The sequence below is a fragment of the Rhamphochromis sp. 'chilingali' genome (genome assembly GCF_963969265.1).
Source record: "Rhamphochromis sp. 'chilingali' genome assembly, chromosome: 11".
Classification (NCBI taxonomy): domain Eukaryota; kingdom Metazoa; phylum Chordata; class Actinopteri; order Cichliformes; family Cichlidae; genus Rhamphochromis; species Rhamphochromis sp. 'chilingali'.
In genome coordinates, this window is record NC_137938.1 from 31325872 (window position 1) to 31348188 (window position 22317).

A 22317-nucleotide genomic window follows, 5' to 3' on the forward strand; every position below is an offset into this window, starting at 1 on the left:
AACGGCAGGTGTCCGTATTATGGCCATCTCAGGTGAACACCTCTCTCACTTTTGTGCTTTTGGATGGAGAAGGGCAGCCAATAAGAAAAGAGTTCATTTAAAAGGAGAGGAACTAAAGTGTTGTTCACACAAAGGACTGAACTAGGAGCCTTCACAAAGATAAATAAAGATAATTCAGGACTCTGAAACATCCATCCATCCATTCGCTTCCACTTATCCTTTTCAGGGTCACGGGGGGTGCTGGAGCCTATCCCAGCTGTCATAGGGCGAGAGGCAGGGTACATCCTGGACAGGTCGCCAGACTGTCACAGGGCTAACACACAGGGACAGACAACCATTCGCACTCACATTCACTCCCGCATTCACACCTATGGGCAATTTAGTCTTAGACTCCGAAACAATAAGAAGAAAATCTAGTTCAGGTTGCCGACAATCACAATTAAATTTAATAATAACAGTTTAAAGCTTCAGTTGGCAGAAATCTAGTAGTAAGTGCGTATACACAAATTATATCCAGTAGACACATTTAACTTGATGTGTTTTTATCCTGACAGAATAAACTAGAAGTGACGTACTAAGAAAGATAGATAAATGGGATGGCTAGTGTATCAGTTCCTCACAACACACTGACCGTGTCCAGTGCCACTGTTGTCCACGTCTCCAACACACAGGCATCCCTGGTCAAACTCCTCCCCTTCGCCAAGTGTTGCTGACCACCAATCACGTGCCTTGAACAGAGACATGCCGCCTCTATTTGACCAGACAGGAACACAGAAGAAGTGAAGGATTAGATGCTGTGAACAAAATAAATAACCACAGAATGTTCAGTTAATGACTTTCTCTGTATAACTGAATAACTATAGGTACAAAAACATTGTAGACAGATGAGCAAAGAGACAGAGCAGAGTATGCATCTACAAGGCATTAACTTTTCACAGCATTATCTCCTGTTCACTGAGCAGCTCTAGGTAGAACGCCAGAAATGTTAAGAGCATCACCACAGCAAGTATAAAGAAGGGTTAAGGACTACTTATTCACAAAATCAATCCACCATCTATTTTCCTTCATAAAAGGCTTGCCTTGAGCCATTTGCATAGTGACAGCTTGACCCACTACCCCAGGAAGCCCTAGTGCTCTGAACATAACACTTACAACTACAGCCAATGGCAGAGAAGGGAGCCAGTCATGTGACCTCAGGATTGTGCATGTGAGCATAGAGGGGGGAATAAGGAGGTGTATAGTTGGGGGCAAGCAGCTTTTCTACTTGCTAAGTGCTGAGCAGGTGGAACGGACAGTTAATCCATACAAAGAGAATCCGACCTATTCAGAGTGCACTGCCATGCAGGAAGGGGAGGCTGTTAAAGGAATACATTGACGAGTCATTGCATAAAAAGCAAGGTTTAAAAGGTTAAGAATCTGATCAGTATTACTCTATGATCAGAATAACTTACAGTATCATCCTCTGACTATTTGCATGGCTTTGTGCTAATTTACTGGTTTTGCTTGGGGCAGTCTATTGCTCATCAATGTCTCCAGATTAGATCAATTAGCTTTAAATATATTTTGAGGTTCCTTAAGTAAAGTTTTCAGCATAAATGAGTTACTTTTTAAAAATAAAAACCGAGACACTTTAAACCCTTTGTTAGGCAATTGTGTTTTTTTCTTTTTGTGAATGAGACTTTAAATTATGTGCAAACATCAGACAAATAAAAGTGGAATGGGAAACGTAATTTTAGCCCGTCATTTCCAATGGTTTGTTTCCCTAATTTCGGACTTAGTTCCACGTATTTTGGAGTCTTAAATGTGTGCACAATGCCTATAAATATTAAGAGAAGATAGGATCTTTCTCGAGTTAAATGCTACAGTAGAGAGTCAGTCCAACAATCAAAGAATAGAAAGGAAAAATAAATCAAGAAGTAAATTTATTGTTCTAGTCTGATATTAAATTTTGAAAGCTCTTGGATTTTAGACTTTTGTAATAGCTATTCAATTGTAGATTTATTGCTTCACACCCATAAGGACTCTTGTTTGGGCAACAACACTCTCCATATTTGTACGTTAAAAACAGTAAAGTTAGTGACACAAATTCAAGAACGGTTTTAAGTCGTTGTGAACCTGCACAGGTGAATTACCCTGCAATTACACTCAAGCCGGCTGAATTAACTGTAGCTTAGACGGCTAATTAGCTAGCCCTTCAAGTTCCCTAGTTACACGCTAGCAGATCAGAAACAGGGTCGCTGCTGTTTTCACGGTTTCTCATTTGATAACAAAACGCCTTTGTTATTGTTCCGGTTACCTCTTACCTTCACAGGAATGACCTAGTCCGAAAAATGTCGAAGATTCGTTACTTCTCGGTCACACAAACATCACATTTCTCACCCTCTTGCTTGCAGCCATCGTCCTGTTGTCATGGCACTGACGCTTAGCAGAGAAGCCGGGGGTTAGTGCGCATGAACGGAAATACAAGGGGGTGGTGTTTGGGAAAACGAGTTTTTTCGTGGACCAAAAAAATCTCACTCAAGCGTCTTCGGGTAACTCCACGGGGAGTGTTTTTTTAAAGCATTATTTCTTTTAACTCTGTTTAATCACTCTGTATATCGAATCACAAATCAAATGTGAAAAAACCTTTAAACTTCATTAAATTTGGACAAAAGCAATGTTTTTAAAACTTTTAGATATTATTATTTTAGATTATTCTTCTGCCACCATCTCCGTGGCTATGGCATCTGTCACAGATTTAAATCAGAATTCTAATGGTGCTGTTCCTATCATTATTGATATTTTTCATTATTTCCTTTTAATAATTATTTCCTTTTAATAATAATAATTTTATATATATATAATGTGTTGTTTATTTTATTTTCATTTGTATATTGATAGAGATAAAACCTGTAAATTTTATGACAGTGACATATGTGTAGTAGGTAGGGTATTTAGTTTGTTAACCAAGGAACTGTTGAAGAGTGCACTTAAACCATTGGTATATCTTGGGAGATTCATTACACTTTCTAAATGTGGAAGCTTAGAAGTAGGATTCGCTCGAAAAGGGAGGGCTCGTCCGGGATTTGAACCCGGGACCTCTCGCACCCTAAGCGAGAATCATACCCCTAGACCAACGAGCCATGTAAGCGCACGTGAGCCTAGCCGATTGTGACGCATACGTGTTATCTTTGCTGTTATTTGATTTGCATGTTCAATGTGACCAAAATGATTCTGTACATCTGCACGTCGCGTTTTCAGTGGGAGAAACGATTCGTCACTTATCCAAGTGACTTTTTTTTCATCTTTATGTCAGCATAAGCAAGTATTACAGTAAGTACTGTATATCAGTACATATCTTTATTTTCTTTATCGACATATATCACATAATAACATTGCAGGAAAAGCATTGTAATGGTTTGCATTTGGCTATCCATTGACTCAGTCTGACAGAGTAGTAATTCTGTATTGACCCACTAAAGAAAAATGAAATATGATTCCAGATGTCCACTATTTGTCCTTTATAGTTTATGCTCGTTCAAATACAACAAAAATGAGTTTCTAACAAAATATGGGCTCGTCCGGGATTTGAACCCGGGACCTCTCGCACCCTAAGCGAGAATCATACCCCTAGACCAACGAGCCACGACTTCTAAATGTGAACACAACAATTTCTGGGATCCAAAGATGCCACGTTGATGAACTTTAAATTGCATCCCACAGTTCATCCACTCCTTGTCCACTGCCGCCATCTGCAGGACATCTTGTGATACACCGGCTAAATCATGACGTCCTGCTGATGTGCAATTGTCAAAATGAATAGTCCATATTCTAAAACATTCTCTTTGTGTGCACATTACATATGGTGCAATATCATTCACAAAAATAGGCACTGTGCACACATCACTTCAAAGACCACTAAACACATTTGTAGAAATGCAGTTACCTTTTTTTTTTTTAGAAACTTCAGATTTTCTTTCTTTCTGGAAACTCTCTTAGTAGGCTTAAATTAGAAATTCAGTGGCATACTGAGCTTTCTTCCCAGTATAAAGTAATTCTATAGTTGCCTGAGTGAAATATGTTTGTTAATCTTGACCTTTACAATTTCCTGCTGACTTTACTGAATTATAATTATTCAAGTAATTGTAATCATTTAAGAATGTTGTTTTATTCGAGGCCAATTTTAATATAGTATATTTATTAGTAAATTTGCCATTTTTTGATAACTGATTACAAACAGGTGAATACAACATTTATACGCAATAGCCACATCCAAATGTATCTGAACTAACTGATGGATAGCAAATATTTAATGTCCTACATTACATGATCCACATTAAAATCCCAATGAACCCAAAGCTTTCAGTTAAGTTAATCCAGTCTGCTGTCCACGCACGGCCTGACAACAATGACTTTATTATGTTTTCTTTTCACACCATAAAATAAAGCCTTTCAGCTTATAAAAATAAAACACACCAGTCTAAACTTCTGAAAATATCTCCAAATGCAGTAAAATAATATACATTTTGATACAATGCCCACATTTACAGTATGCCAGTATTCTCCATTTTATTGATATATCTTTTTAAGTGTCCCGTGTCTTTAACATAAACTGAACAATAACAAAAGGCAACATGCAGGTGATAGCAGCACATTTAAACCACAAACAAATTCAACATTCTACACAACATGTTGAGACGTTTTAGTTCTGAACCTCCCAAAACATAAAGATGAATATTTTAGAGGTAGTGCTCACTGAGAATGTAAAGGTGATAAAACACATTACATTTAACAGGTCTTATGCTGGGTTTTTGTGAGCCATAGACGGCAGGTGACTTCTTTCTTTACTGAAACTGTGAAAAAATACATTTCTTCATAAATAATGTAATATTTATTTCAATAGAGAAGCTTATGGTGCCAGATTTTCGGGAATTATTATGGCTTTTTAGTTCCCGGTAATTCCCGCTAATGACAACTACAGGTATACTTCAGCATTAGTTAATACTTCTGTAACCTTTATCTCTGGCACAGAGAATACTTGCGTAAGAGAGCAGTGTAAACTCCTTAATCAAAAATGGCATTTGCCATAAATGTTTCAGTTGTAGCATTACAACAGGTGGAAATAAGTATGAATGAGCACATTTGGATATAAAGTGAATGCATGTAAACATGGCCTTAGAACCTGTTCCAACATCCATAAATCAAAACTGTGCCACCTCTGCACATCAACAGGAGACTTAATTTCCCCATACATAGAATTTAAAGTGCTTTTCATCTCATTTCTCATCATCACATGAGTTTCATGTTGACACCCCAAATCTCTCTTCTTTATCTAAAAAAACAAAACAAAAAAACAAACAAAAAAACCCCCCCAATACTGGCTGCTGATGCTTCTGTAACCAAGCAAGAGATTGGAAAAAAAATAAAGTATTACTGATAAAAAGGTCCATTAATAAATGTTCTTAATTACTTTCCCAACCTTTAAGCCTTACCTGTACAGATATGTGGCATGTCTAACAACAACAGTTTACATTGCAAGACTGGCTAGAATGACATCTTACTGCCAAGTTGCAAAAGTAGAGTAACTGAGGTGACAGGCATGCTGGGATAGCTCCAAAAAAAAAAAAAGAAAAAAAACCAAACTGTTTCATCCATCTGTGGGCACCTCATACATGGTATTGAAACATCACCATAATCAAAATACTCCTATAAAAAGCTATGATAACAATACTGTGCAAATATTCAGATGTTATTATTTCATAAAAATATATATAGAGAAAAAAAAACATCAGAAACAACTGCAACAGACAAAACACACCAGAGACAGTCTGTTGATGCTGAGTGGACTTCATTTACAAGATGTAAAATGTCTTTTTTAAAAGCCTGTCAAAGGGTGATGTGCTGAGACAGAGTGGAGCTGGTTAAAAAGGGTGTCAAGCCTAACTGGCTCCAGATTGAAGGGGGGACAGAGAGGTGTACTGGGTGTGGTGTGGGTTTGCGGTCAGCTCAGAGGTGGACTTAAAGAATCTTCTGGAGGATGGCATTTGGGACTTCCAATGTCTCGTCCTTCACCAGAACTATGTCATAAGAGTCCAGATATTTGTCAAGTCGCTCTTCCACCTGCAAAGAGAGGCCACAGAGAAAAGGTCAGGAGACAGTTCATCTAATCAATCTTCAAGCAGCCACAGCACCTGCCTTCAGGGAAAGTGAACCTGACTAAGCAGTCTAAAAACCATGTTTCCAATTTTTTGGGGGTCAACTCTTAAGTATTCTGTGATTTACATTAAGACACTATTTATCCTCAAATCTGAAAAATGGCATGGACTTAGAATTGTTAGGGGTTTTTTTAAGGAGAAAAGGAATAAAGGCTAATTTCACTCTAATAATCTCTGGGTAATAATCTCTCAGTAAATAAATTAATAAAATTCAAAAGACAAATGTTTGCTGACAGTGTGCAATATTACAAAGTATAAGGGCTAGATGGCAGAAAGCCTTCAACATGGCATTTCCATAAACCCAGACAATGAGACACTGCTATTCTATTATTCCCTTACTGACCTCAAGTAGATGTAACATTGATAACACAGCCAACTCAATGTTCAGGGACATTTTTACTATGCTTAAGGATCTGTCTATGCATGTCATGGTTGTACCTTGTCATTGAGGAAGCCAATCTTTAAGATGTTCTCCGCATTGTTCACACCATCAGCCATGCTTAGGTCCCCCAGTGAGTCGCCCAGCAAGATGATGTTGGAGTACTCTTTGATTTGTTTGAAGTACTCTGAGTTCCGCAGGGCACCGTCGTGTTTGTTGTACACATGGATCAGCTCACCTTTAAATCCCTTCAAGATGCCCTGCGAAACAAGGAGACAATAAAAAAAATTCCATTCAGTTTTATTTACATAGCGCCAAATCTCAACAACGGTCACCTCAAAGTGCTTTATATTGTAAAGTAAAGACTCTACAATAATACAGAAAAACAATATTCAGACAAGCCCAGACAAGTGGAAAGAAAAACTCCCTTTTAACAGGAAGAAACATCCAGCAGAGCTTGTTCAGCCAATGTGCTTCTATTTCTCTACAGATTAACTGTAAACACCAGAATTAAGACTCAAAAATGAAGACTTTGTCTTTCATTAAACACTCACATTTTCATCAAAGTCCATGAAGTTGGAGACGACCTTGACGTTGGGGTGATACACTCCTGCCTGGCGCATGATTTCCTCTAGGACATCTCCTAGGCCAGCAGAGAAAATGAACACAGGCACATTGTGCTGCTGCAGGCGGTCAAAGAACTGCTCAAAGCCGTCTCTGAAACCAAACACAGGCACAGTTTATCCTTTACACTGTGCTCAAACAGGATTCACACGTGTAATTCAGTTTCCTCCACATCTTCCTCTACAGTTACCTGAGGGCAACATCAGACTCTCTGACCACCTCTGGCAGCTTGTCCCTCTCTAACCGCTGCTCCACAAGCAGTCGGTGAGAATTGAAATACCTGTAAATATGCAAAAACAATCTTTTACTTTTAGTAAGATAGACCTCACAACTTAAGCAACACACAGCAGTAAAGTAATCGAGTGAATTTGTACAGTGTGCTGGTGTGTGCAAGACTCACCACTCCACCATAAACGGGTATTTCTCCTCCATGGTGAGTTGAGGGTCGATCTCAATGGGATAATATTTATTCTTCAGCGCTAGCAGCTTACTCCTGCACTCTTCTGTTACCAGTTTGCAGTTATCAATGATATCTGTGCAGAGTAAACAGAACGTATGATTCACACAGGGGAACTGCAATTTATGTTTACATTTCTTACACTGCAAAGTGCTGCATAATAAAAAGAAATGTCTTTTTTGTGTTTTACTTACTGTGACACGTTGGACAACGCTTGCCGTTAACTGAGAATTTGCTTAACGTCATGTCAAAGTCTGTGATGATCTGAAACAGTGAAGAACACTTTGTTTGCCAGAACCATAAAAGACCCTGAATCAGACACAAAAAGAAACAAAGGCCCTCAAAAGGAATGCCCTGGAGGTGATAACTGCCAACTGAAATCTTTTTTAGTTTAGGTGGTGTAAGACAATTAGGGAACCCAATAGCTAAACTGGTGACAAAGTCAATTTGGGCAAATGCCATTTTTCTGGGATACCTGAGTCAAGACTTCCTGTTCTCTATGAAAGTTATGTTTACTTGTTTTTTGTCTCAACGTGGACTATTTTACCTTTATTCACAGCTAAAGCCCAGTGAAACCTGCTGGGCCAGTAAAACACAAGCTAACTGGTGATAATTGGAAAAATATTTTTCCATTTGCTGCAGCCTTACAAGCTTTTTCACCACCAGGTGGTGGTGTTTTACCAAAAGAAACACAGACAGGTTTAGTATAATGACAAACTGATGTTTTACCTGCAGTTTGGAAGCTCCTCCTTTGATGAGACCGCAGATGATGTCCTCCACCTTCCCGTGGTCCTTCATGTGGACCGTGGTTTTCTCAAATTGAGGCATCTGGAGGGACAAAGAAGAGGAGAGACAAGTTAGTGTGGGCTGACTTTTAAAAATTCCTTTAGTGTAGATTTGGGAAACGTTAATTTACCAACATAATCGTTTCAATTCTCAGATTCTTCAGCTTTAGAGATTTTTGAAAGGCTCTGGTTCTAATAAAAGCACCTCAGAGTAAACGCATCTGGTTAGACCTGCCTCCTCTTTTGGGTATAGAGAGAAGAATGAGGACGCTGCAGAGAAGTTTGTGTGTTGAGAACTTTGGGTTGATTTTAACTGAAATTAATTACATTTGAAGCGTATCTGTCAAAGAGAGTGCCAAAGGAAATGGAGACATGTGCTGTCTTGAATGCACCTCCTACATGCACACGATACTCAAACTGAACTACAGTCACTGGCATTTTTATGCATCAACACCTCGAGCATATCTGAACACAGTGTTCCCTGATCCACATGCAGAGTTTGCGGGTCATGAAACAGCTGATGTGTGGAATCTGTCAGTGTTGTATAACGAACTCAAAGACACACAAACAGCTACAGTGACTCTCTGCAGAGAGTGGGTGAACTTCAACCTTTCTTGTAACTTAATCACATCGCCATGAGATCTGCCTAGTCAGACAAGACTGTCCTCAAAGCGCCTCACCACCTCATAACTTTTCTTTGTGAGTTTTCATTCCAAAGTACTGGTGATGATGAGCTTTTTATTATTTATTCGGTTTAATTTAATATTAATTTGTGCCTTTTAATTTGCTGACATTTCTAAATGTCACACACAGCAGGACAGCTCAGATCAGTTTGTGTACATTAGAGCTACAATATACCAGACAACCTTAGAATTTGGCTGAATCAAGGGGAAAAGAAATACTTTGCAAAGAAGTTGAGCATTCAGTTATAAATATAAAGATGTTTTGATCACTTTTTACAAGTTAGCAACAGTGTGGCTGGTGGTGTCTTTTCCTTGCGAGTCTGAGTTTGTGTGTGGGTCATGTCAATTTGCGGTCCCTGTGACATCTACTGTAGCAGGAAGTACCATAAAAGTGGTTATGAGTAGTCTGGCAGATGTTTATAAGTCTGTTTCCGGATTTCTGTGGGGAGCTTTGTCAACACAGTAACACTGCAACTGAGCAGGAGCCAGCAATGAAACCTTAGAGGAGTGCAGTTGAGATAAAATATAGGTCATGTCATGATGCTTGTCATTTTTCTTGGTAATCTGTATCCATAACATGAACTGGCATGGCATTAGTTCAAGTGTTGTGTTGGGAGGAGCTAGTGTCAGAACAGCATAATGAACATGCTGATTTATAATTTATACCTTATTCCGGGGAAAAGTCACCAAGTAAAGTTTTGTTTTTTAATTTATATATAAATCAAATGATCGATTAATGATTCTCTACATGCATTTTCTCCCGTGTATCCATCTCATCATCCATTTAGAACGAGGGCTTGGTCTTGTTAGCCCAAATTAACTGCTCAAAGGTATTACCAAGATGGCTGCTAAATGGCAAGATGCTCTTAGGCACGCTCTAAGATATTCAGTGGGTTGAACCATAACTAAATGACATATTGCATGTCTCCTCACACTCCAGACGTTGAGGTACGAGGCAGTTTTTTCTTGAGTATAAACATGTTCCTACTAGTGCATGGTCACTAATAAGTATTTGCATATAAATGTTTGATCCCTCACATTCCAAACCCAACTGTATCTTTATACAGTCCAAATCATGGAGTCATTTTAATGCTTACGGTTTAAGGAATTATACAGGACAGGAAGGTTGAACGAATAATGGAGGAGATTTAAAACAAAAACAACCACTAACAACAGAAGCAACAGGAAAATGCATCACTTCAATAATTTTAGGGTTTTTCAGAGACTTAGTTTAAACACAGCCTGGGCCTCCACTGTGAATGCAGCTTTCACTGAAAATATATATAATTTAGTTTCATAGACCAACTAATAACAGACATAGTCTTGCAATTAGTCTCTAGTGGAGGACAGTCTTAAAGGTTGTTGGAAAGATGACCTCATGTGTTTGAGGGAATGAGTGTATTTGTGTAGAGATGTTAAATGACCTTGTGCAACAATTCAGCTTGAATAACACCCCACCCGTTATTTCACAAGTAAAGAATAGTTACGTTAAGCCAATAATAGGTGATCATCCATTTTTGTTTTTGCTCATTTGTGTTTTTGTGATGTCTCTTGTGCAGCACAGTTATGTGTTTGGGTCTCAACCAACCAAACAACCAGAGAAGGAAGAAGAACCAACTAAATGCACACAGACAACAGTTTCACCATTTCACAAACACCCCCACCCAACATAATTTACACTTACAGTAGAATTTGACTCGTTACCACTTCATAAATTACTCTGAATCTATAACACAACATTATGAACACAAAAACATTAAGAAGCTAAAATTGACCTTGTCTCATGTATTAACTACCCTAAAAAAGGCCTCATCCAGGAATCTAAGCATGGAAACAACTTATCCAATTTTACATCTGTTGAGTGACGACTATATTCTGGGTCACTGTTAAAAGGATAAGATTACATTTGTTTAAAAGAGATTTAATAGGCTGCCAGAGGGGTGACCTACTAAAAAGCACTCAGACTATGAAATGGCAGTTTATGGGTGTTTCCTTGATGGCAGTGACATCTAAACCTGTTTATTCTGAAACGCTGCTTCACAGCTTACATGTTATGTGTCTAAGACTACTTAACGGTCATGATCTTCTTAGCAACAGCTGATTACAACATTACAAATCAACAAGTTTAGGAAATGTTCCAATTTCAGAATTGAAGCCAACGTTTTAAACATCAAAACTGCTAAATGCTTAGATTTTATTTTTTTGTGAACATTGACAGCAAGAATTTGTTGCACTTAATGAATTTTTGCAATGAACGTGTAACAAAACTGCATGCAGCCTGGAGTACAACCATTTGAAACAAACACCCCTCCGTCCCTTCCTTCCTCCCTCCTACACACACACACACACACACACACACACACACACACACACTTACCTCCAGTTTGGCGTCTCAGCTAAAACGAGAGTGAAGAAAAGATTGTGTGTCTGCAGAGGCCTTATATATCTACAGCAACAGCAAGGGAGGGAGGGGTTTTTGCTCAAAATAGATTAGAAAACATAGGCCCTCCCCCTATACAGAAGGGCTCGAACACTAGAATACAGTGTCCCTGTCAACACACACAAACACACAAACAAAACTCATATAAACAGCTGTGAAATTGAGCCGGGGGAGGAAAAAAAGGAAACCTTTAAAATCAATGAGAATGGGTTGATGACTGCTGCTGAGCACACACATTTTTAAACACACAGCATACGGCCCTCCACGTGGAAACACAAATGCAGCAAAATGCTTGACGATGCATTAAAAGTCACAGGGGTCAACTTTCGGTGTGAGCATCGAGCTGCTTGGGCATTCAGTGGTCAGTCACGCATGAAAGATCAACTAATAGACGTGACTCAATGCAAGTTAACACATATATACATATTTTACGTATCTTATGCTCATCTTTCTGGAAATTCTCATATTTATATATATATATATATATATATATATATATATCATGCAGATCTACACACATGTAGAAACATGCAAACTACACTGTCTTTACATTTCTGGATGCATCTGAACACGTCCAACATTCTTTTTGAAATGTATGCACACAAACTGGTACTCTGGCTGAGCAAGTTCTTGCATTAAAGTCAACTCCTAGATAACTTTTCTCATATCAGTTGCAATCATGCAACTAATATGCAATTTATTTCATCAATAAAATGTCTGTTCAGTGGAGCTATCACTAAAAATCCATCACTGGCCTTGGTATTCAGTTGAGAAACCTGCAGTTTGTGATGGATAACATTCAGAAACCTGGTCAGCTGTCACATGTTTGTCATATTTTTGTCAACAACTCCAAATTAAGAAGCTAAGAAGCAAAGAAACTAATGCTAAGTGATTCGATGACTATATAAAATTACAAATGAAAGTTAAGAGTTGAGCGTTTAGAATTGAGCTTTAAAGGCAGTGTCATTTTAATTGTTTAAGGGCAACTGTTATTCTGAACTGGCGCTATATCAAAAAGAAAAATTTAATTGAATTTTCTGCCAGTTATCACATCTTGCGTGCACAAAGGATCACAAAGCATGGGAAAAAACAGCATTGGATTGGTGAAGGTATTATCACCATATAGTCTGCATACATGAAACTCAATGACATATCTAAGTTTCCTTGAAGCTCATAATCTGGAGGGACCTTAAGTCTGTTTACAGCTCTCATGAAGTGGGTGCAGCCTCTAAGAACTCTGTTATCAGCATTTCAGAGAACATAAAAGGGAATGTTGCATAACAACATTTGGACCTTTGTGCGACACTGACACGATGCCACAGGCTTGATTTTCGCTGAACAAGGCTTGGTTCCCTGCTGTCTGTGCTGCTGGTGTTGTTGCTATAAGATGGCAGAGACTGGATCGTGAGATGACCTTGTCTTCTTTTCTGATCACCTCGACTCCCTCGCATACCACAACACCCAAAAATTAGGTCAACTATCTCCGGTTACATCTCACCCCTATAACAGGTCCCTGCAGCACGAGCCTCACAGAGACACAGCACCAACAGCTGCCTCACGGCTTTATAAGAAAAGGCCCAGTGACTGTTTGGTGTAGTTGTGTGGCAGGTTAATACTGTTTCTGTTCTAACACACTTTGATTTAACTCTGCCTTTGTGTATTTTGGTTGCACAAACCAAGTGACAAAAAGCCAATGGAAATCTGTGCCATTACCTTTAGTTTGAAATGTGCAATTTCACACTTCCCAAAATGCAAACCTTCAACTAACATCCATCCTTGCACCATCAAGCCCCTTCTAATCAGATTCACAGCTCCAGGGGATAAAACAATGGCAGGCTCTGATATTTTTAGGCATACACTGGGATTATTGTCTTATCCATACAGATCATATGATATTAGAATGCTATCCTGAGCCATGCACTGCACAAAGGTTTCAGTACTTCAGTTTCAGGTTTGTTTAATTTCACTGATTTAATCTGTGTTTGTTTAGAAAATATTGCATATTTGCATGTGGCCATACAGACCCAGAAGCATTTTTAAATATCAAAATTAACACAGCTAGCCCCCCCATAGCCTTGGAGAGACAGCACACCCACCCAAGATGCTGCATGAAATAAATAAATACAAAAAATAACAATACGTTATTGTAAGATCAGCCAAGCACCCCAAAAAGCAGTCAACTTCACGGAAATGATCAGGCTAACAAAAACATCTGATCTTTCAATTAAATCTTGACTTCTCAAATAGGCAAATGATGGATGAGCACCTCGCTTTTAAAAAACCACAGACTTTCAATCCCCTGTTAGGAGTAGATGTTGAGTCTGAACAGGTTAGTTTCAGGATGCTGTGACCCAATCCTGGCATGACCAGGTCAAAGTTCATTAAGGATTAAATGCACAGCCTGACTGAATGTAACCCCTGATGTTCATGCACTAGGATTTCATCACCTGTAAACGCAACCTAAAAATTGAGTGATCTCTAATTAGAAATAAGGAAATTTCCATTGTATGAAGCTCAAATTTTGCATGTCTTCATTAAATATTGATTTGATTGATTTTTCATGTGATGATCCTATTGTGTTTTATTTTATCTTCAACAGTTTCATTGTCTCTCAGAGCTGTAAACAATGTGCTCAAATGCATTTATCTCCCCTTTCTAAGCGCAAACATTTAGATTCAGGTCTAATAAGGATTTTACAGACTCAGATTTCAGCTCTTCTTTAGCACAACAGCAGGGAAAGTAGTGTTCTCACTAGCCACAATCCAAACTCTAACCACTGTAAAATCCTTTACCATCACAGTAAAAGCATCCAAACAATCACCATCTTCAACATGAATAGATGTATCCAAACTGATATCCCACATTAATCCAATCTTTACTACTTTTATGACAAACTCGAAACATGTTTTTGATAGCAATACCAGCCTGGGTATGATTAACGTGTGACATGGTGCAAGGTTTAAGGAAACCCTTTAGTGTCCCATTACCACACCCACACTGGGAGCTGCTATGGCTATCAGCATGATGGCAATCTGTTCCTAATGATAACAAAGTTTGTTCAGTAGAATAAGTGCCTGCCAACCTGCTGAGAGACTGAATGCCAAGAGCAGCCTTAAAACAGACAAACCAAAACTGCCTTTTTTGTCTTAACAATTTCTTCTTATGCAAATCTAATAACTGAAAGTGTAACACATGTTTTCATTCATTCAACATAGCACCTTAGTCTCAACTAGGGCTGCCACAAACGATTATTTTGATAGTCGACTAGTCACCGATTATTTTTGCGATTAGTCGACTAATCAGATCATCATCCATTGGACGTACAGCGTACAGCTTATTGCACCAGCAGCATCTGGTCTTATATAACTATCATTAGCTTACAGCTTGAAGTGTTTGTGCTAACTAAAAATAAAGACAAGATGGTAGTTTATTAATTTTTAATGAAATTTGCAGATTGTTTCGGTGAAGTTTAATAAACTCCTTGCTTTCTAAAATATAACAGGACACCGGAGTATATTATCCAGCGTCTCAAACTTCTGATGATCAGCTGTCTGCTTGAAGTTTATTTAGCTGTGCAAAAACTATAACTTTAATCTTAGCCAAACCGATTTACTCAGGAACAAATAAAATACTAAAGAAAGCCAAACAATAACATTTTAAGTTATCTAAGTGACTTATATATCATGTTTAACCTGAGTAGCGAAAGACAGTGGTGGGTTTGAAAACGATTTGCCGGGAGTCCGGTGTTCTCACGGCTCTAGTTAGCCTTGCCCCCGCCTAGCTAACGAACTAGTGGGTAACAGACGTCTCCGAAAACGTCGGAGAGCTTTTGAAAATATGTGGTGTCTTGATAAACTGAGCAGATATTTGAGGTTTACACAGCTACATTCTCGCCTGAAAATATGTTAAACGTTTATTTTGTGACCCAGAAAGAATAATAAGAGTAAAGTTAAAACTAACTAGCTGCCGCCATTGTTGACAACTGCGCTGGGCTGCGCTATGAATTCTGGGACACAGCTTCTTCTTCTTCGGGGTTTAACGGCAGCTGGCATCCTTGTACATGCAGTGCTGCCATCTTCTGTTTCAGTCTGTTATTACACCCTTAAATCCTACTACTCATTCCTGCGTCCTTTGTGATCTTACAAAGCTTCAAACGATGCGTCGACTATTAAATTAGTCGTCGACGATTTTAATAGTCGACATAATCGTGACTAGTCGACTAATCGTGGCAGCCCTAGTCTCAACTTACCTCTCTCCCTGTTGTTTTCTTTTTCAAGATAATTAAGTCTATGTACGTATCCAGCAGTGCTATCCAAACTGTCACACTTTAATACCAACAGATAGTCTGCAAATATCATAACACATAATAGTAACACCTGTATAACACCTTATAAATTTATAAACCCTTCAATGCTCTGCTAACAACCAGCTGTAGCATGTTCAGCTTTTTGTATAGGTTGTCTTGTTAAAAGTATACCCAATTCAGCCAGTCACTTGAGTTACATTTTCTTTACAACAGTGTATTCATCATTAAAGCCTATATATTTCCAAACACTAAGTTGTTTTGTTCACATTTTTCTCTGCAGAACTACATTATAGAGTTTTGTTTTTGTTTGTTTTTTTTAATCCTAGCATATATACATATATACAGTAAGGTTTGGCAGAGATGGAGAAGGGAAAATTTACACTGTTGTGCTCTCTAGTGGTCACAACAGTTAAACACAGTCCAGCAAGCTCCTTCACCTAAAAGACCAGTGTGTAAGTTTTGGTGGCATCCAGCGGTGACAGTGCAAATTGCAACTAAATAAACACCACTTGCCTCAAACTCCTCTTTTTTACTACATTTGCAACATGAAAGGTTCTACAATCAGAGTTCCATAAAGTGCAGCAAACTGCAGCACTTGGAAACATATACACAGCTACAAATGCCTGCTGAATATGATGTTAGAAACCTAGAAATGACTGTCATTCATTTAAATGTTTTGTTCATATAATCAACTATCAAGGCCATTAAGACAACACAGTAAGTGTAATCAGTATCATCATGTAGATAAAAAGAGGAGGACAGACAACAAGGCAACTTCCAAAAGACTGCACGTTTCTCCCTCTGCATTTAGTAATGCAATTAGTCAACTGGAAAAGCAAATAAATGCTCATATAAAAATACAGTACTTCTAACAGTCGATGACAGAGAGAAGAGCTCTTTACAGATAACACTCTGCTTCTGTCGCACTCTTGCCTCCGTAATTGTTTTCATTTTATTTATATGGGATGTTTTCCTCCAAAGTTGCAAATTGAAAAGGTTCAACATAATATATAATTCTCTCAGAGCAGGGTTCTGACATCACTATCCGCTTCAATGTAAACAGTGAAAGCCTATGGATAAAAGGACTAACTTTTTTTCTTTTCTTTTTTTTTTTTACAAAATCTAAGATGTCTATAGTGTAACTTAAAATCAGATTTAAACTTCTGCTGTCTGTTAATACAACACATATTTATGCTAAAGTCAGTAAATATTAACGAGATACTCACTTGATACCACTGAGGACAACACTACGAAAACTCAATTCCCAGATGCATTAACAACTACTCAGTTTCATGTCTCATCTAGTACTATCCTGTCAGGGATGAACACTGATATCTCTCATTTATGTTCATTCTATAACATCAGATTACTATGATGCATTTAACAGATTTAATTTCCCAAACTGACATTTCCACACAGGCGTGCAGCAGTCAAGGAACAAACTGGAACAATGAAAAGAATAAATTCAAACCTGTGAAATGAGGAGCGTATCAGCAAAGAGAAATTAAAGTTTTTGGACACCATTTCTCAAATGGAAACGTTTTTCTTCAGTACACTATCAGAGTTTTAAACAAATTAGACAGACCGCTGTCGCAAGACAAAGTAAATAAAAGAGCAATTATGACATGATGACAAGAGGATATTTGCTATGAAAATTACAACTGGCAAAACTGTAAATCTTTATCTGCAGCCACAGCATTTGACTGCTCTTTCAGCCACTTTTCAAGTTTCCACAAACAAATAAAATGGGAGATGTTCCAGCAGAATTCAGCTAACAGTTTTTCCAGTAAACTGGCTGTGCATATATGTTTAGCTAGAAACTGCATACAAACAGCTTTGACTAGCACAGCAAATGCAACAAAATATATACATTCAATCTTGTATCTCTCTTTTGCAGTTATGATTAAAGATTTCTTGAGAAAAAGTCAAAGACACATCTGCTGTGTGCGCCAAAGGTTTTCTTAATGTTGGACAATTATATATTTGCACGTGCTACAAAGAACTTACTGGACTTTTAATGTCAACATTAACAGGGTTTCTCCTCAGAGATGGAACACCCACCAAAGAAGCCATGTTGAAAAAATAAATAATCGTGCTACTGAATTAATTTATGTGCACCTGATTCATTAGATAGAAAACTGCAGTTTTCTATCAATTATGGTCATGCCAGTCTGTCTGCCTCTAGTTTTTTTCTGCACATGTTATTGTAAGACCAAAAAAGTCTGACAGACAACTCACTCAAACAGAGAAAAATATCCTTGCAAAAGGGATGAACTTTGCTATGACGCGGAGGCAAATCCCACTAGTGGAACTGATTACAGCCACAGAATCAGCAATTTGAAACAACAACAATGCAGATGTGGAAGTAGAGTAACTGCGGACAAAAGTTTTGGCCTGTCTCAGCAATGCAAAGCCCCCAGTTTCCAACATCAGCATGGAGGAGAGGAAGGCACTCCCATCACTTAGTAATTGCAACAGAATTATCATCCTTCTGGCAGACAAGGGTAGGTGCACAGTTTTGCAGAAAACCAGAAAGACAATCATGAGAAAATTTTGTCTAAGCTTAGTAGCAAAAATACTTGATGAGCCCCTGAAATGAAATGCAGGTAGTGGTTAGATGAAGATAATAGATTGTCTGAAGCAGTTAGAATAAGACAATGCTACTGACCACATACCACAGGCTATTCCCAGGGGAAACTACACCAAGTCTGTATGGTTTACTGAAGATACATAAACAAGGTGTACCTTTTAGAGATGGCACCATACCACTTTTTTATGTCAGATACCGATACCAATATCATAAATTTGGATATCTGTCGATACCGATATGAATCCAATATAGTGTGTTTTTAACCAATAAAACTGTTTTTTAAATATCTTGCTGCATTTTGTATAGGTTCAAACTCAAGTTAAAAAAAAAACAAACAAAAAAAAAAAAAACACTAAAGCTATTCTGTTATATCTGTATGCTAAAAATACACTGCACCCAAAATATTTCATAGTTCAACAATACTGATCAATCTAATAAACTTAAACCTTTTCCATCCTCCCTATTCTGGTATTTTAAAGAGTAAGCAACCTAACTAATAGGGTTGCAAACTCCCAGCAAAAAATAAATAAATAAATAAATAAAAAATAGGGAACCACCCTCCACCGCATGATGCTTAATCGACGTAATCAACTTTAATTTGATGCAGTGTGAAAAAAAATGCACAGAAATCAATTATTTTTCCAAGAATAATTAAATAGATTCAACATCTTTCTTCAACAGAATTGCAGACTGCACAGATGGTACCTTCTCAAAGGAAAAAGTACTATAGCTTAGTAGGGTATATTAGACTTAACAGTTACTATATACAGTAATGGACTTCTATATATTTTACATCAGATTAAAACTTTGGGTGTAAGATTCAGATAATTATTTATTAAAAGCTAGACATTTTAAATGAGAATAAGAAAGAAAAGTATGTCTTTGTGCCCCCCTTTTCGCTGTTAATGCCCTATCGGCCCCCCTGGCTAAACATTGCTAGACCCACCCCTGCACAGTTACCAGCCATCAGCTACGTAGAAAAGGATCCTGGTGTAGAAAGTAATATTAAATAAATTCTAACAACAGCTTATCAAGCTTAAACGTGCTGCTGTTGTTCAGCCGCTGGTTTCCTCTTTCTGGCGCGAAGTGGGCCAAAAAACAAAGAAGAGAGACGGACTCGCTACAGAAAAGCCGATCAGCTGATCATTAATCAGTTTCATGATTGAAGTAGCAACAGGAGAGGGAGGGAGAGAGAAGAGGCAGTCGCTCCATATATCGGTTGTTAAGCTTAACGCGGGAATGCTTTACAAACATTCAGAGATGAACTGACACACTTGCTTTACTTCTCTCTGGGGGAACTTCCTCAGAGATGAAATGCTGGTTTGGTAGCGAGGCTACAAATACTCAACCAGACCGCTGATAGAGCAGCTGTGGCGTGCCCTATCACGTGACACATACTGCTCCGACTGCTACGGTTATGAGCTGAGTTAAGCCATGTCGCAAGTTTTGTGAGGTGCTTTTTTGATATTTAATGGATCGGATTAAATTTTTTATTTTTCACCGATATCCGATCCAGTAATTTAGGTCAGTATCGGACCGCTATCGATACGTAATATCGGATCGGTCCATCTCTAGTACCTTTAAGACCAATTGTCCGTATGAGCAACTCAGTCTCCTATAACATCTCAAAGTTTCTGGCTTCGATCTTTAATTCGATGTGGTGTTTAGGCAGCTCTAAACACAACATCCAGAACACTTTGAATTTCGTTGAGAAGGTGAGAGATGTCATTATGGAGGCAGATGATCAACGGTCATGACAATTTACATATTAATGATCATTAAACTGTCCATTGACACGTTTTTCTTCAGTACACTATGAGAGCTTCATACAAAGCAGACAGGCCATTGTTGCAAGACAAAGCACATAAAAAGGAACTATGACTCAATGACAGGAGGATACCTGCTATGAAAATTACTATCAGCAAAAATGTAAATCTTTATCTGCAGCCAAAGCATTTGACTGCTGCTACAGCCACTTCAGAATGTGAATGTGCCAACTGAATTCCAGGGGAGTCTTTCTAGTAAATTAGGTTATAAGTGTGTGAATGTTTTGGATAGAAGCTGTATACAAACAGCTTTGACTAACACAAAATAATGGCTCAGTTGGTGTTATATTACATATTACAGTACTTCTGGATATAATCTAGCATGAAAGCTTGTTTAATATGTATTTTTCAATGACAAAATATTGTAAATCTCACATTCTTTGCTGCACCAACTACCAAATGTCAAACTATGTATCTGTAGAATACATTATAAAAACACAGTTAAAGGTAAAGATATATTTTAAAAAAAAATGAAAGAGAAATATGTTGTGTGTGGTAAAGGTTTTCCTAATGTTGGACAGCATACTGCATACCCAGGATTTTCCCTGCCTCAGTATTATTTTTTAGGAAGTCTTTCAGGAGGTGGTTTGAAAAATGTTTTATTAGATTGCTGTTTAGTTTTGGAAGGCAATCTAAAAGTTCTTTGGTGGTTGACACCAACTTTGGATGGCATGTTTTTTTTTTCCTAAAATAAAAGATGTACATACCTCAGTGTGAACAAACTAAAATAAATATCTAAATTATCAGTGTGTTTGTTTTATATAATGGCTCTTACATAACAACAAAGTTACGTGCTGCTGTTTCCCACCTTTTTAACAACACAGGCATATGACTTTTCCCCGCACATTTCTTACCTTCATTTTTGTGTCAACTGTTAATGTTTTAGCAGACCATTCTGATTCCTGCTAGAATGGTTAGAGAGCTGGACCCAGAGTCCTACCTGCACTCCTGATGATTGCATAACCTGTAGTAGACAGTAGCACTCAGCATTTTTCTAATGTTGAAAGAGCTGCAGAGCATCACTGACACAGAGGCTCAGCTGTCACTGCATAAAAGTGGCTCCTGCTCTTTCTGTGGGAGAAAAGCTGCCCGGTGACCTCTAAACAGCTGCTGTTTTAAGGAACTGTCGCGCACGCGTACAGCATCGTGTAGGCCCATTAATGTCAAGAAAACAGAGCAGAGCGTCCCATTTCCGGCCGAAAATTTCTGAACGCATGCTCCAACCTCCTGTGAGTGTTTCAGTGGACAAAATACAATGTCATAACAAGTTTTTTTTTTTACTACATAAACACATTAAACAACTCGCTCGTCTTGGAATAAAGACGGAATAGCTATTATGAAAAAAGTGCACCTTTACTTTGAAGCCCTTGCTCCTTCCCTTCCTGTTTCTTACCGCTCTTGATAAAACTAAATTGTCTACTTGTACTAACCATTTCTATGATCCTAGTTTTCTTTCCAGCTCGCTTCTTTTTGGCGACGATGTACTGGGCAAGAACCACGCCGCCGAACAAAGCACACACACTGGCGCTGGCCGCGGCTCCGACCTTCACCACGGCCGTCCTGTCCATGACGGTCCGCCGTTTTCTCACCGACCTGCCCGCCGACCGATCAGTGCCGTCCTTCCTCCTATCAACAGACGTCTGCCTTCTGGTGCAATCACGCAATCAAAGATCGTCTATACAGAATGTGACCCGTTACTATGGGGGCAAAATGTGTGTGATTTTTATAAGAAACTAATTCAAACCAGAACTTAATTTGCCGGTTGCTAAGCCGCACCAGATAAGCTAGCAAAATTGCTACATCCAAATCTTTCTAAACTTACTCTCCAAAAGTTGATTCTGTTCATCTGGACGTAGCGTTTTGTGGGAGAAACGTTTCGTCACTAATCCAAGTGACTTCTTCAGTCGCAGCTGACTGCAGGTTTCTAACAATGACTGTATAAAACATGGACGACGCGACAGCTCCCCAAAAATGAAGCCAAAACGTCTCTATCGCCCCCTGGTGTCTGGCTGCAGTATAGGTCATAAACCCCG

The 22317-nt window shown here is 38.4% G+C and overlaps 2 protein-coding genes across 7 annotated transcripts in view; both read right to left on the bottom strand.

Annotated features, from left to right (window-relative positions):
• The window catches only part of bbs9 (Bardet-Biedl syndrome 9), a 174741-nt gene extending 172303 nt beyond the window's left edge, over positions 1-2438 (bottom strand). The window contains exons 1-2 of one of the 2 annotated variants that reach the window (XM_080897378.1): positions 2304-2438; positions 632-750 (exon numbers count right to left, since the gene is read on the bottom strand). In XM_080897378.1, coding sequence (XP_080753504.1) covers positions 632-743 — 112 coding nt within the window. In that variant the 5' untranslated portion in view covers positions 744-750; positions 2304-2438. Of the gene's footprint in view, positions 1-631; positions 795-2303 lie in introns of both variants that reach the window. The other variant, XM_080897379.1, reaches the window with a different exon arrangement.
• Positions 2439-4157: 1719 nt separating this feature from the next.
• Positions 4158-22265, bottom strand: nt5c3a (5'-nucleotidase, cytosolic IIIA). 5 transcript variants are annotated; one of them, XM_080897381.1, is made up of 9 exons: positions 22107-22265; positions 21715-21959; positions 8384-8482; positions 7849-7918; positions 7598-7730; positions 7388-7477; positions 7128-7290; positions 6633-6833; positions 4158-6099 (listed from the first exon to the last, which is right to left on the bottom strand). In XM_080897381.1, exons 2-9 carry the CDS (start codon positions 21850-21852, stop codon positions 5998-6000), a joined length of 996 nt encoding a protein of 331 aa, XP_080753507.1. In that variant the 5' UTR covers positions 21853-21959; positions 22107-22265; the 3' UTR covers positions 4158-5997. The 5 variants fall into 5 exon arrangements, with proteins under 5 accessions (XP_080753507.1, XP_080753509.1, XP_080753510.1 ...); XM_080897383.1 differs by having other exon boundaries at positions 21715-21981; positions 22107-22252; XM_080897384.1 differs by lacking the exon at positions 21715-21959.
• Positions 22266-22317: the final 52 nt, after the last annotated feature.

What these genes read in the sequence shown, in the direction of transcription:
- nt5c3a (XM_080897381.1), bottom strand. Translation starts at nt 21,852, where the DNA reads ATGGACAGGACGGCCGTGGTGAAGGTCGGAGCCGCGGCCAGCGCCAGT. An exon ending in AAACTAGGATCATAGAAATG is followed by an intron (nt 8,483 to 21,714) that starts GTTAGTACAAGT and finishes TTGTCCCTCCAG; the next exon opens with ATGCCTCAATTTGAGAAAAC. An exon ending in TCATGGACTTTGATGAAAAT is followed by an intron (nt 6,834 to 7,127) that starts GTGAGTGTTTAA and finishes CTTGTTTCGCAG; the next exon opens with GGCATCTTGAAGGGATTTAA.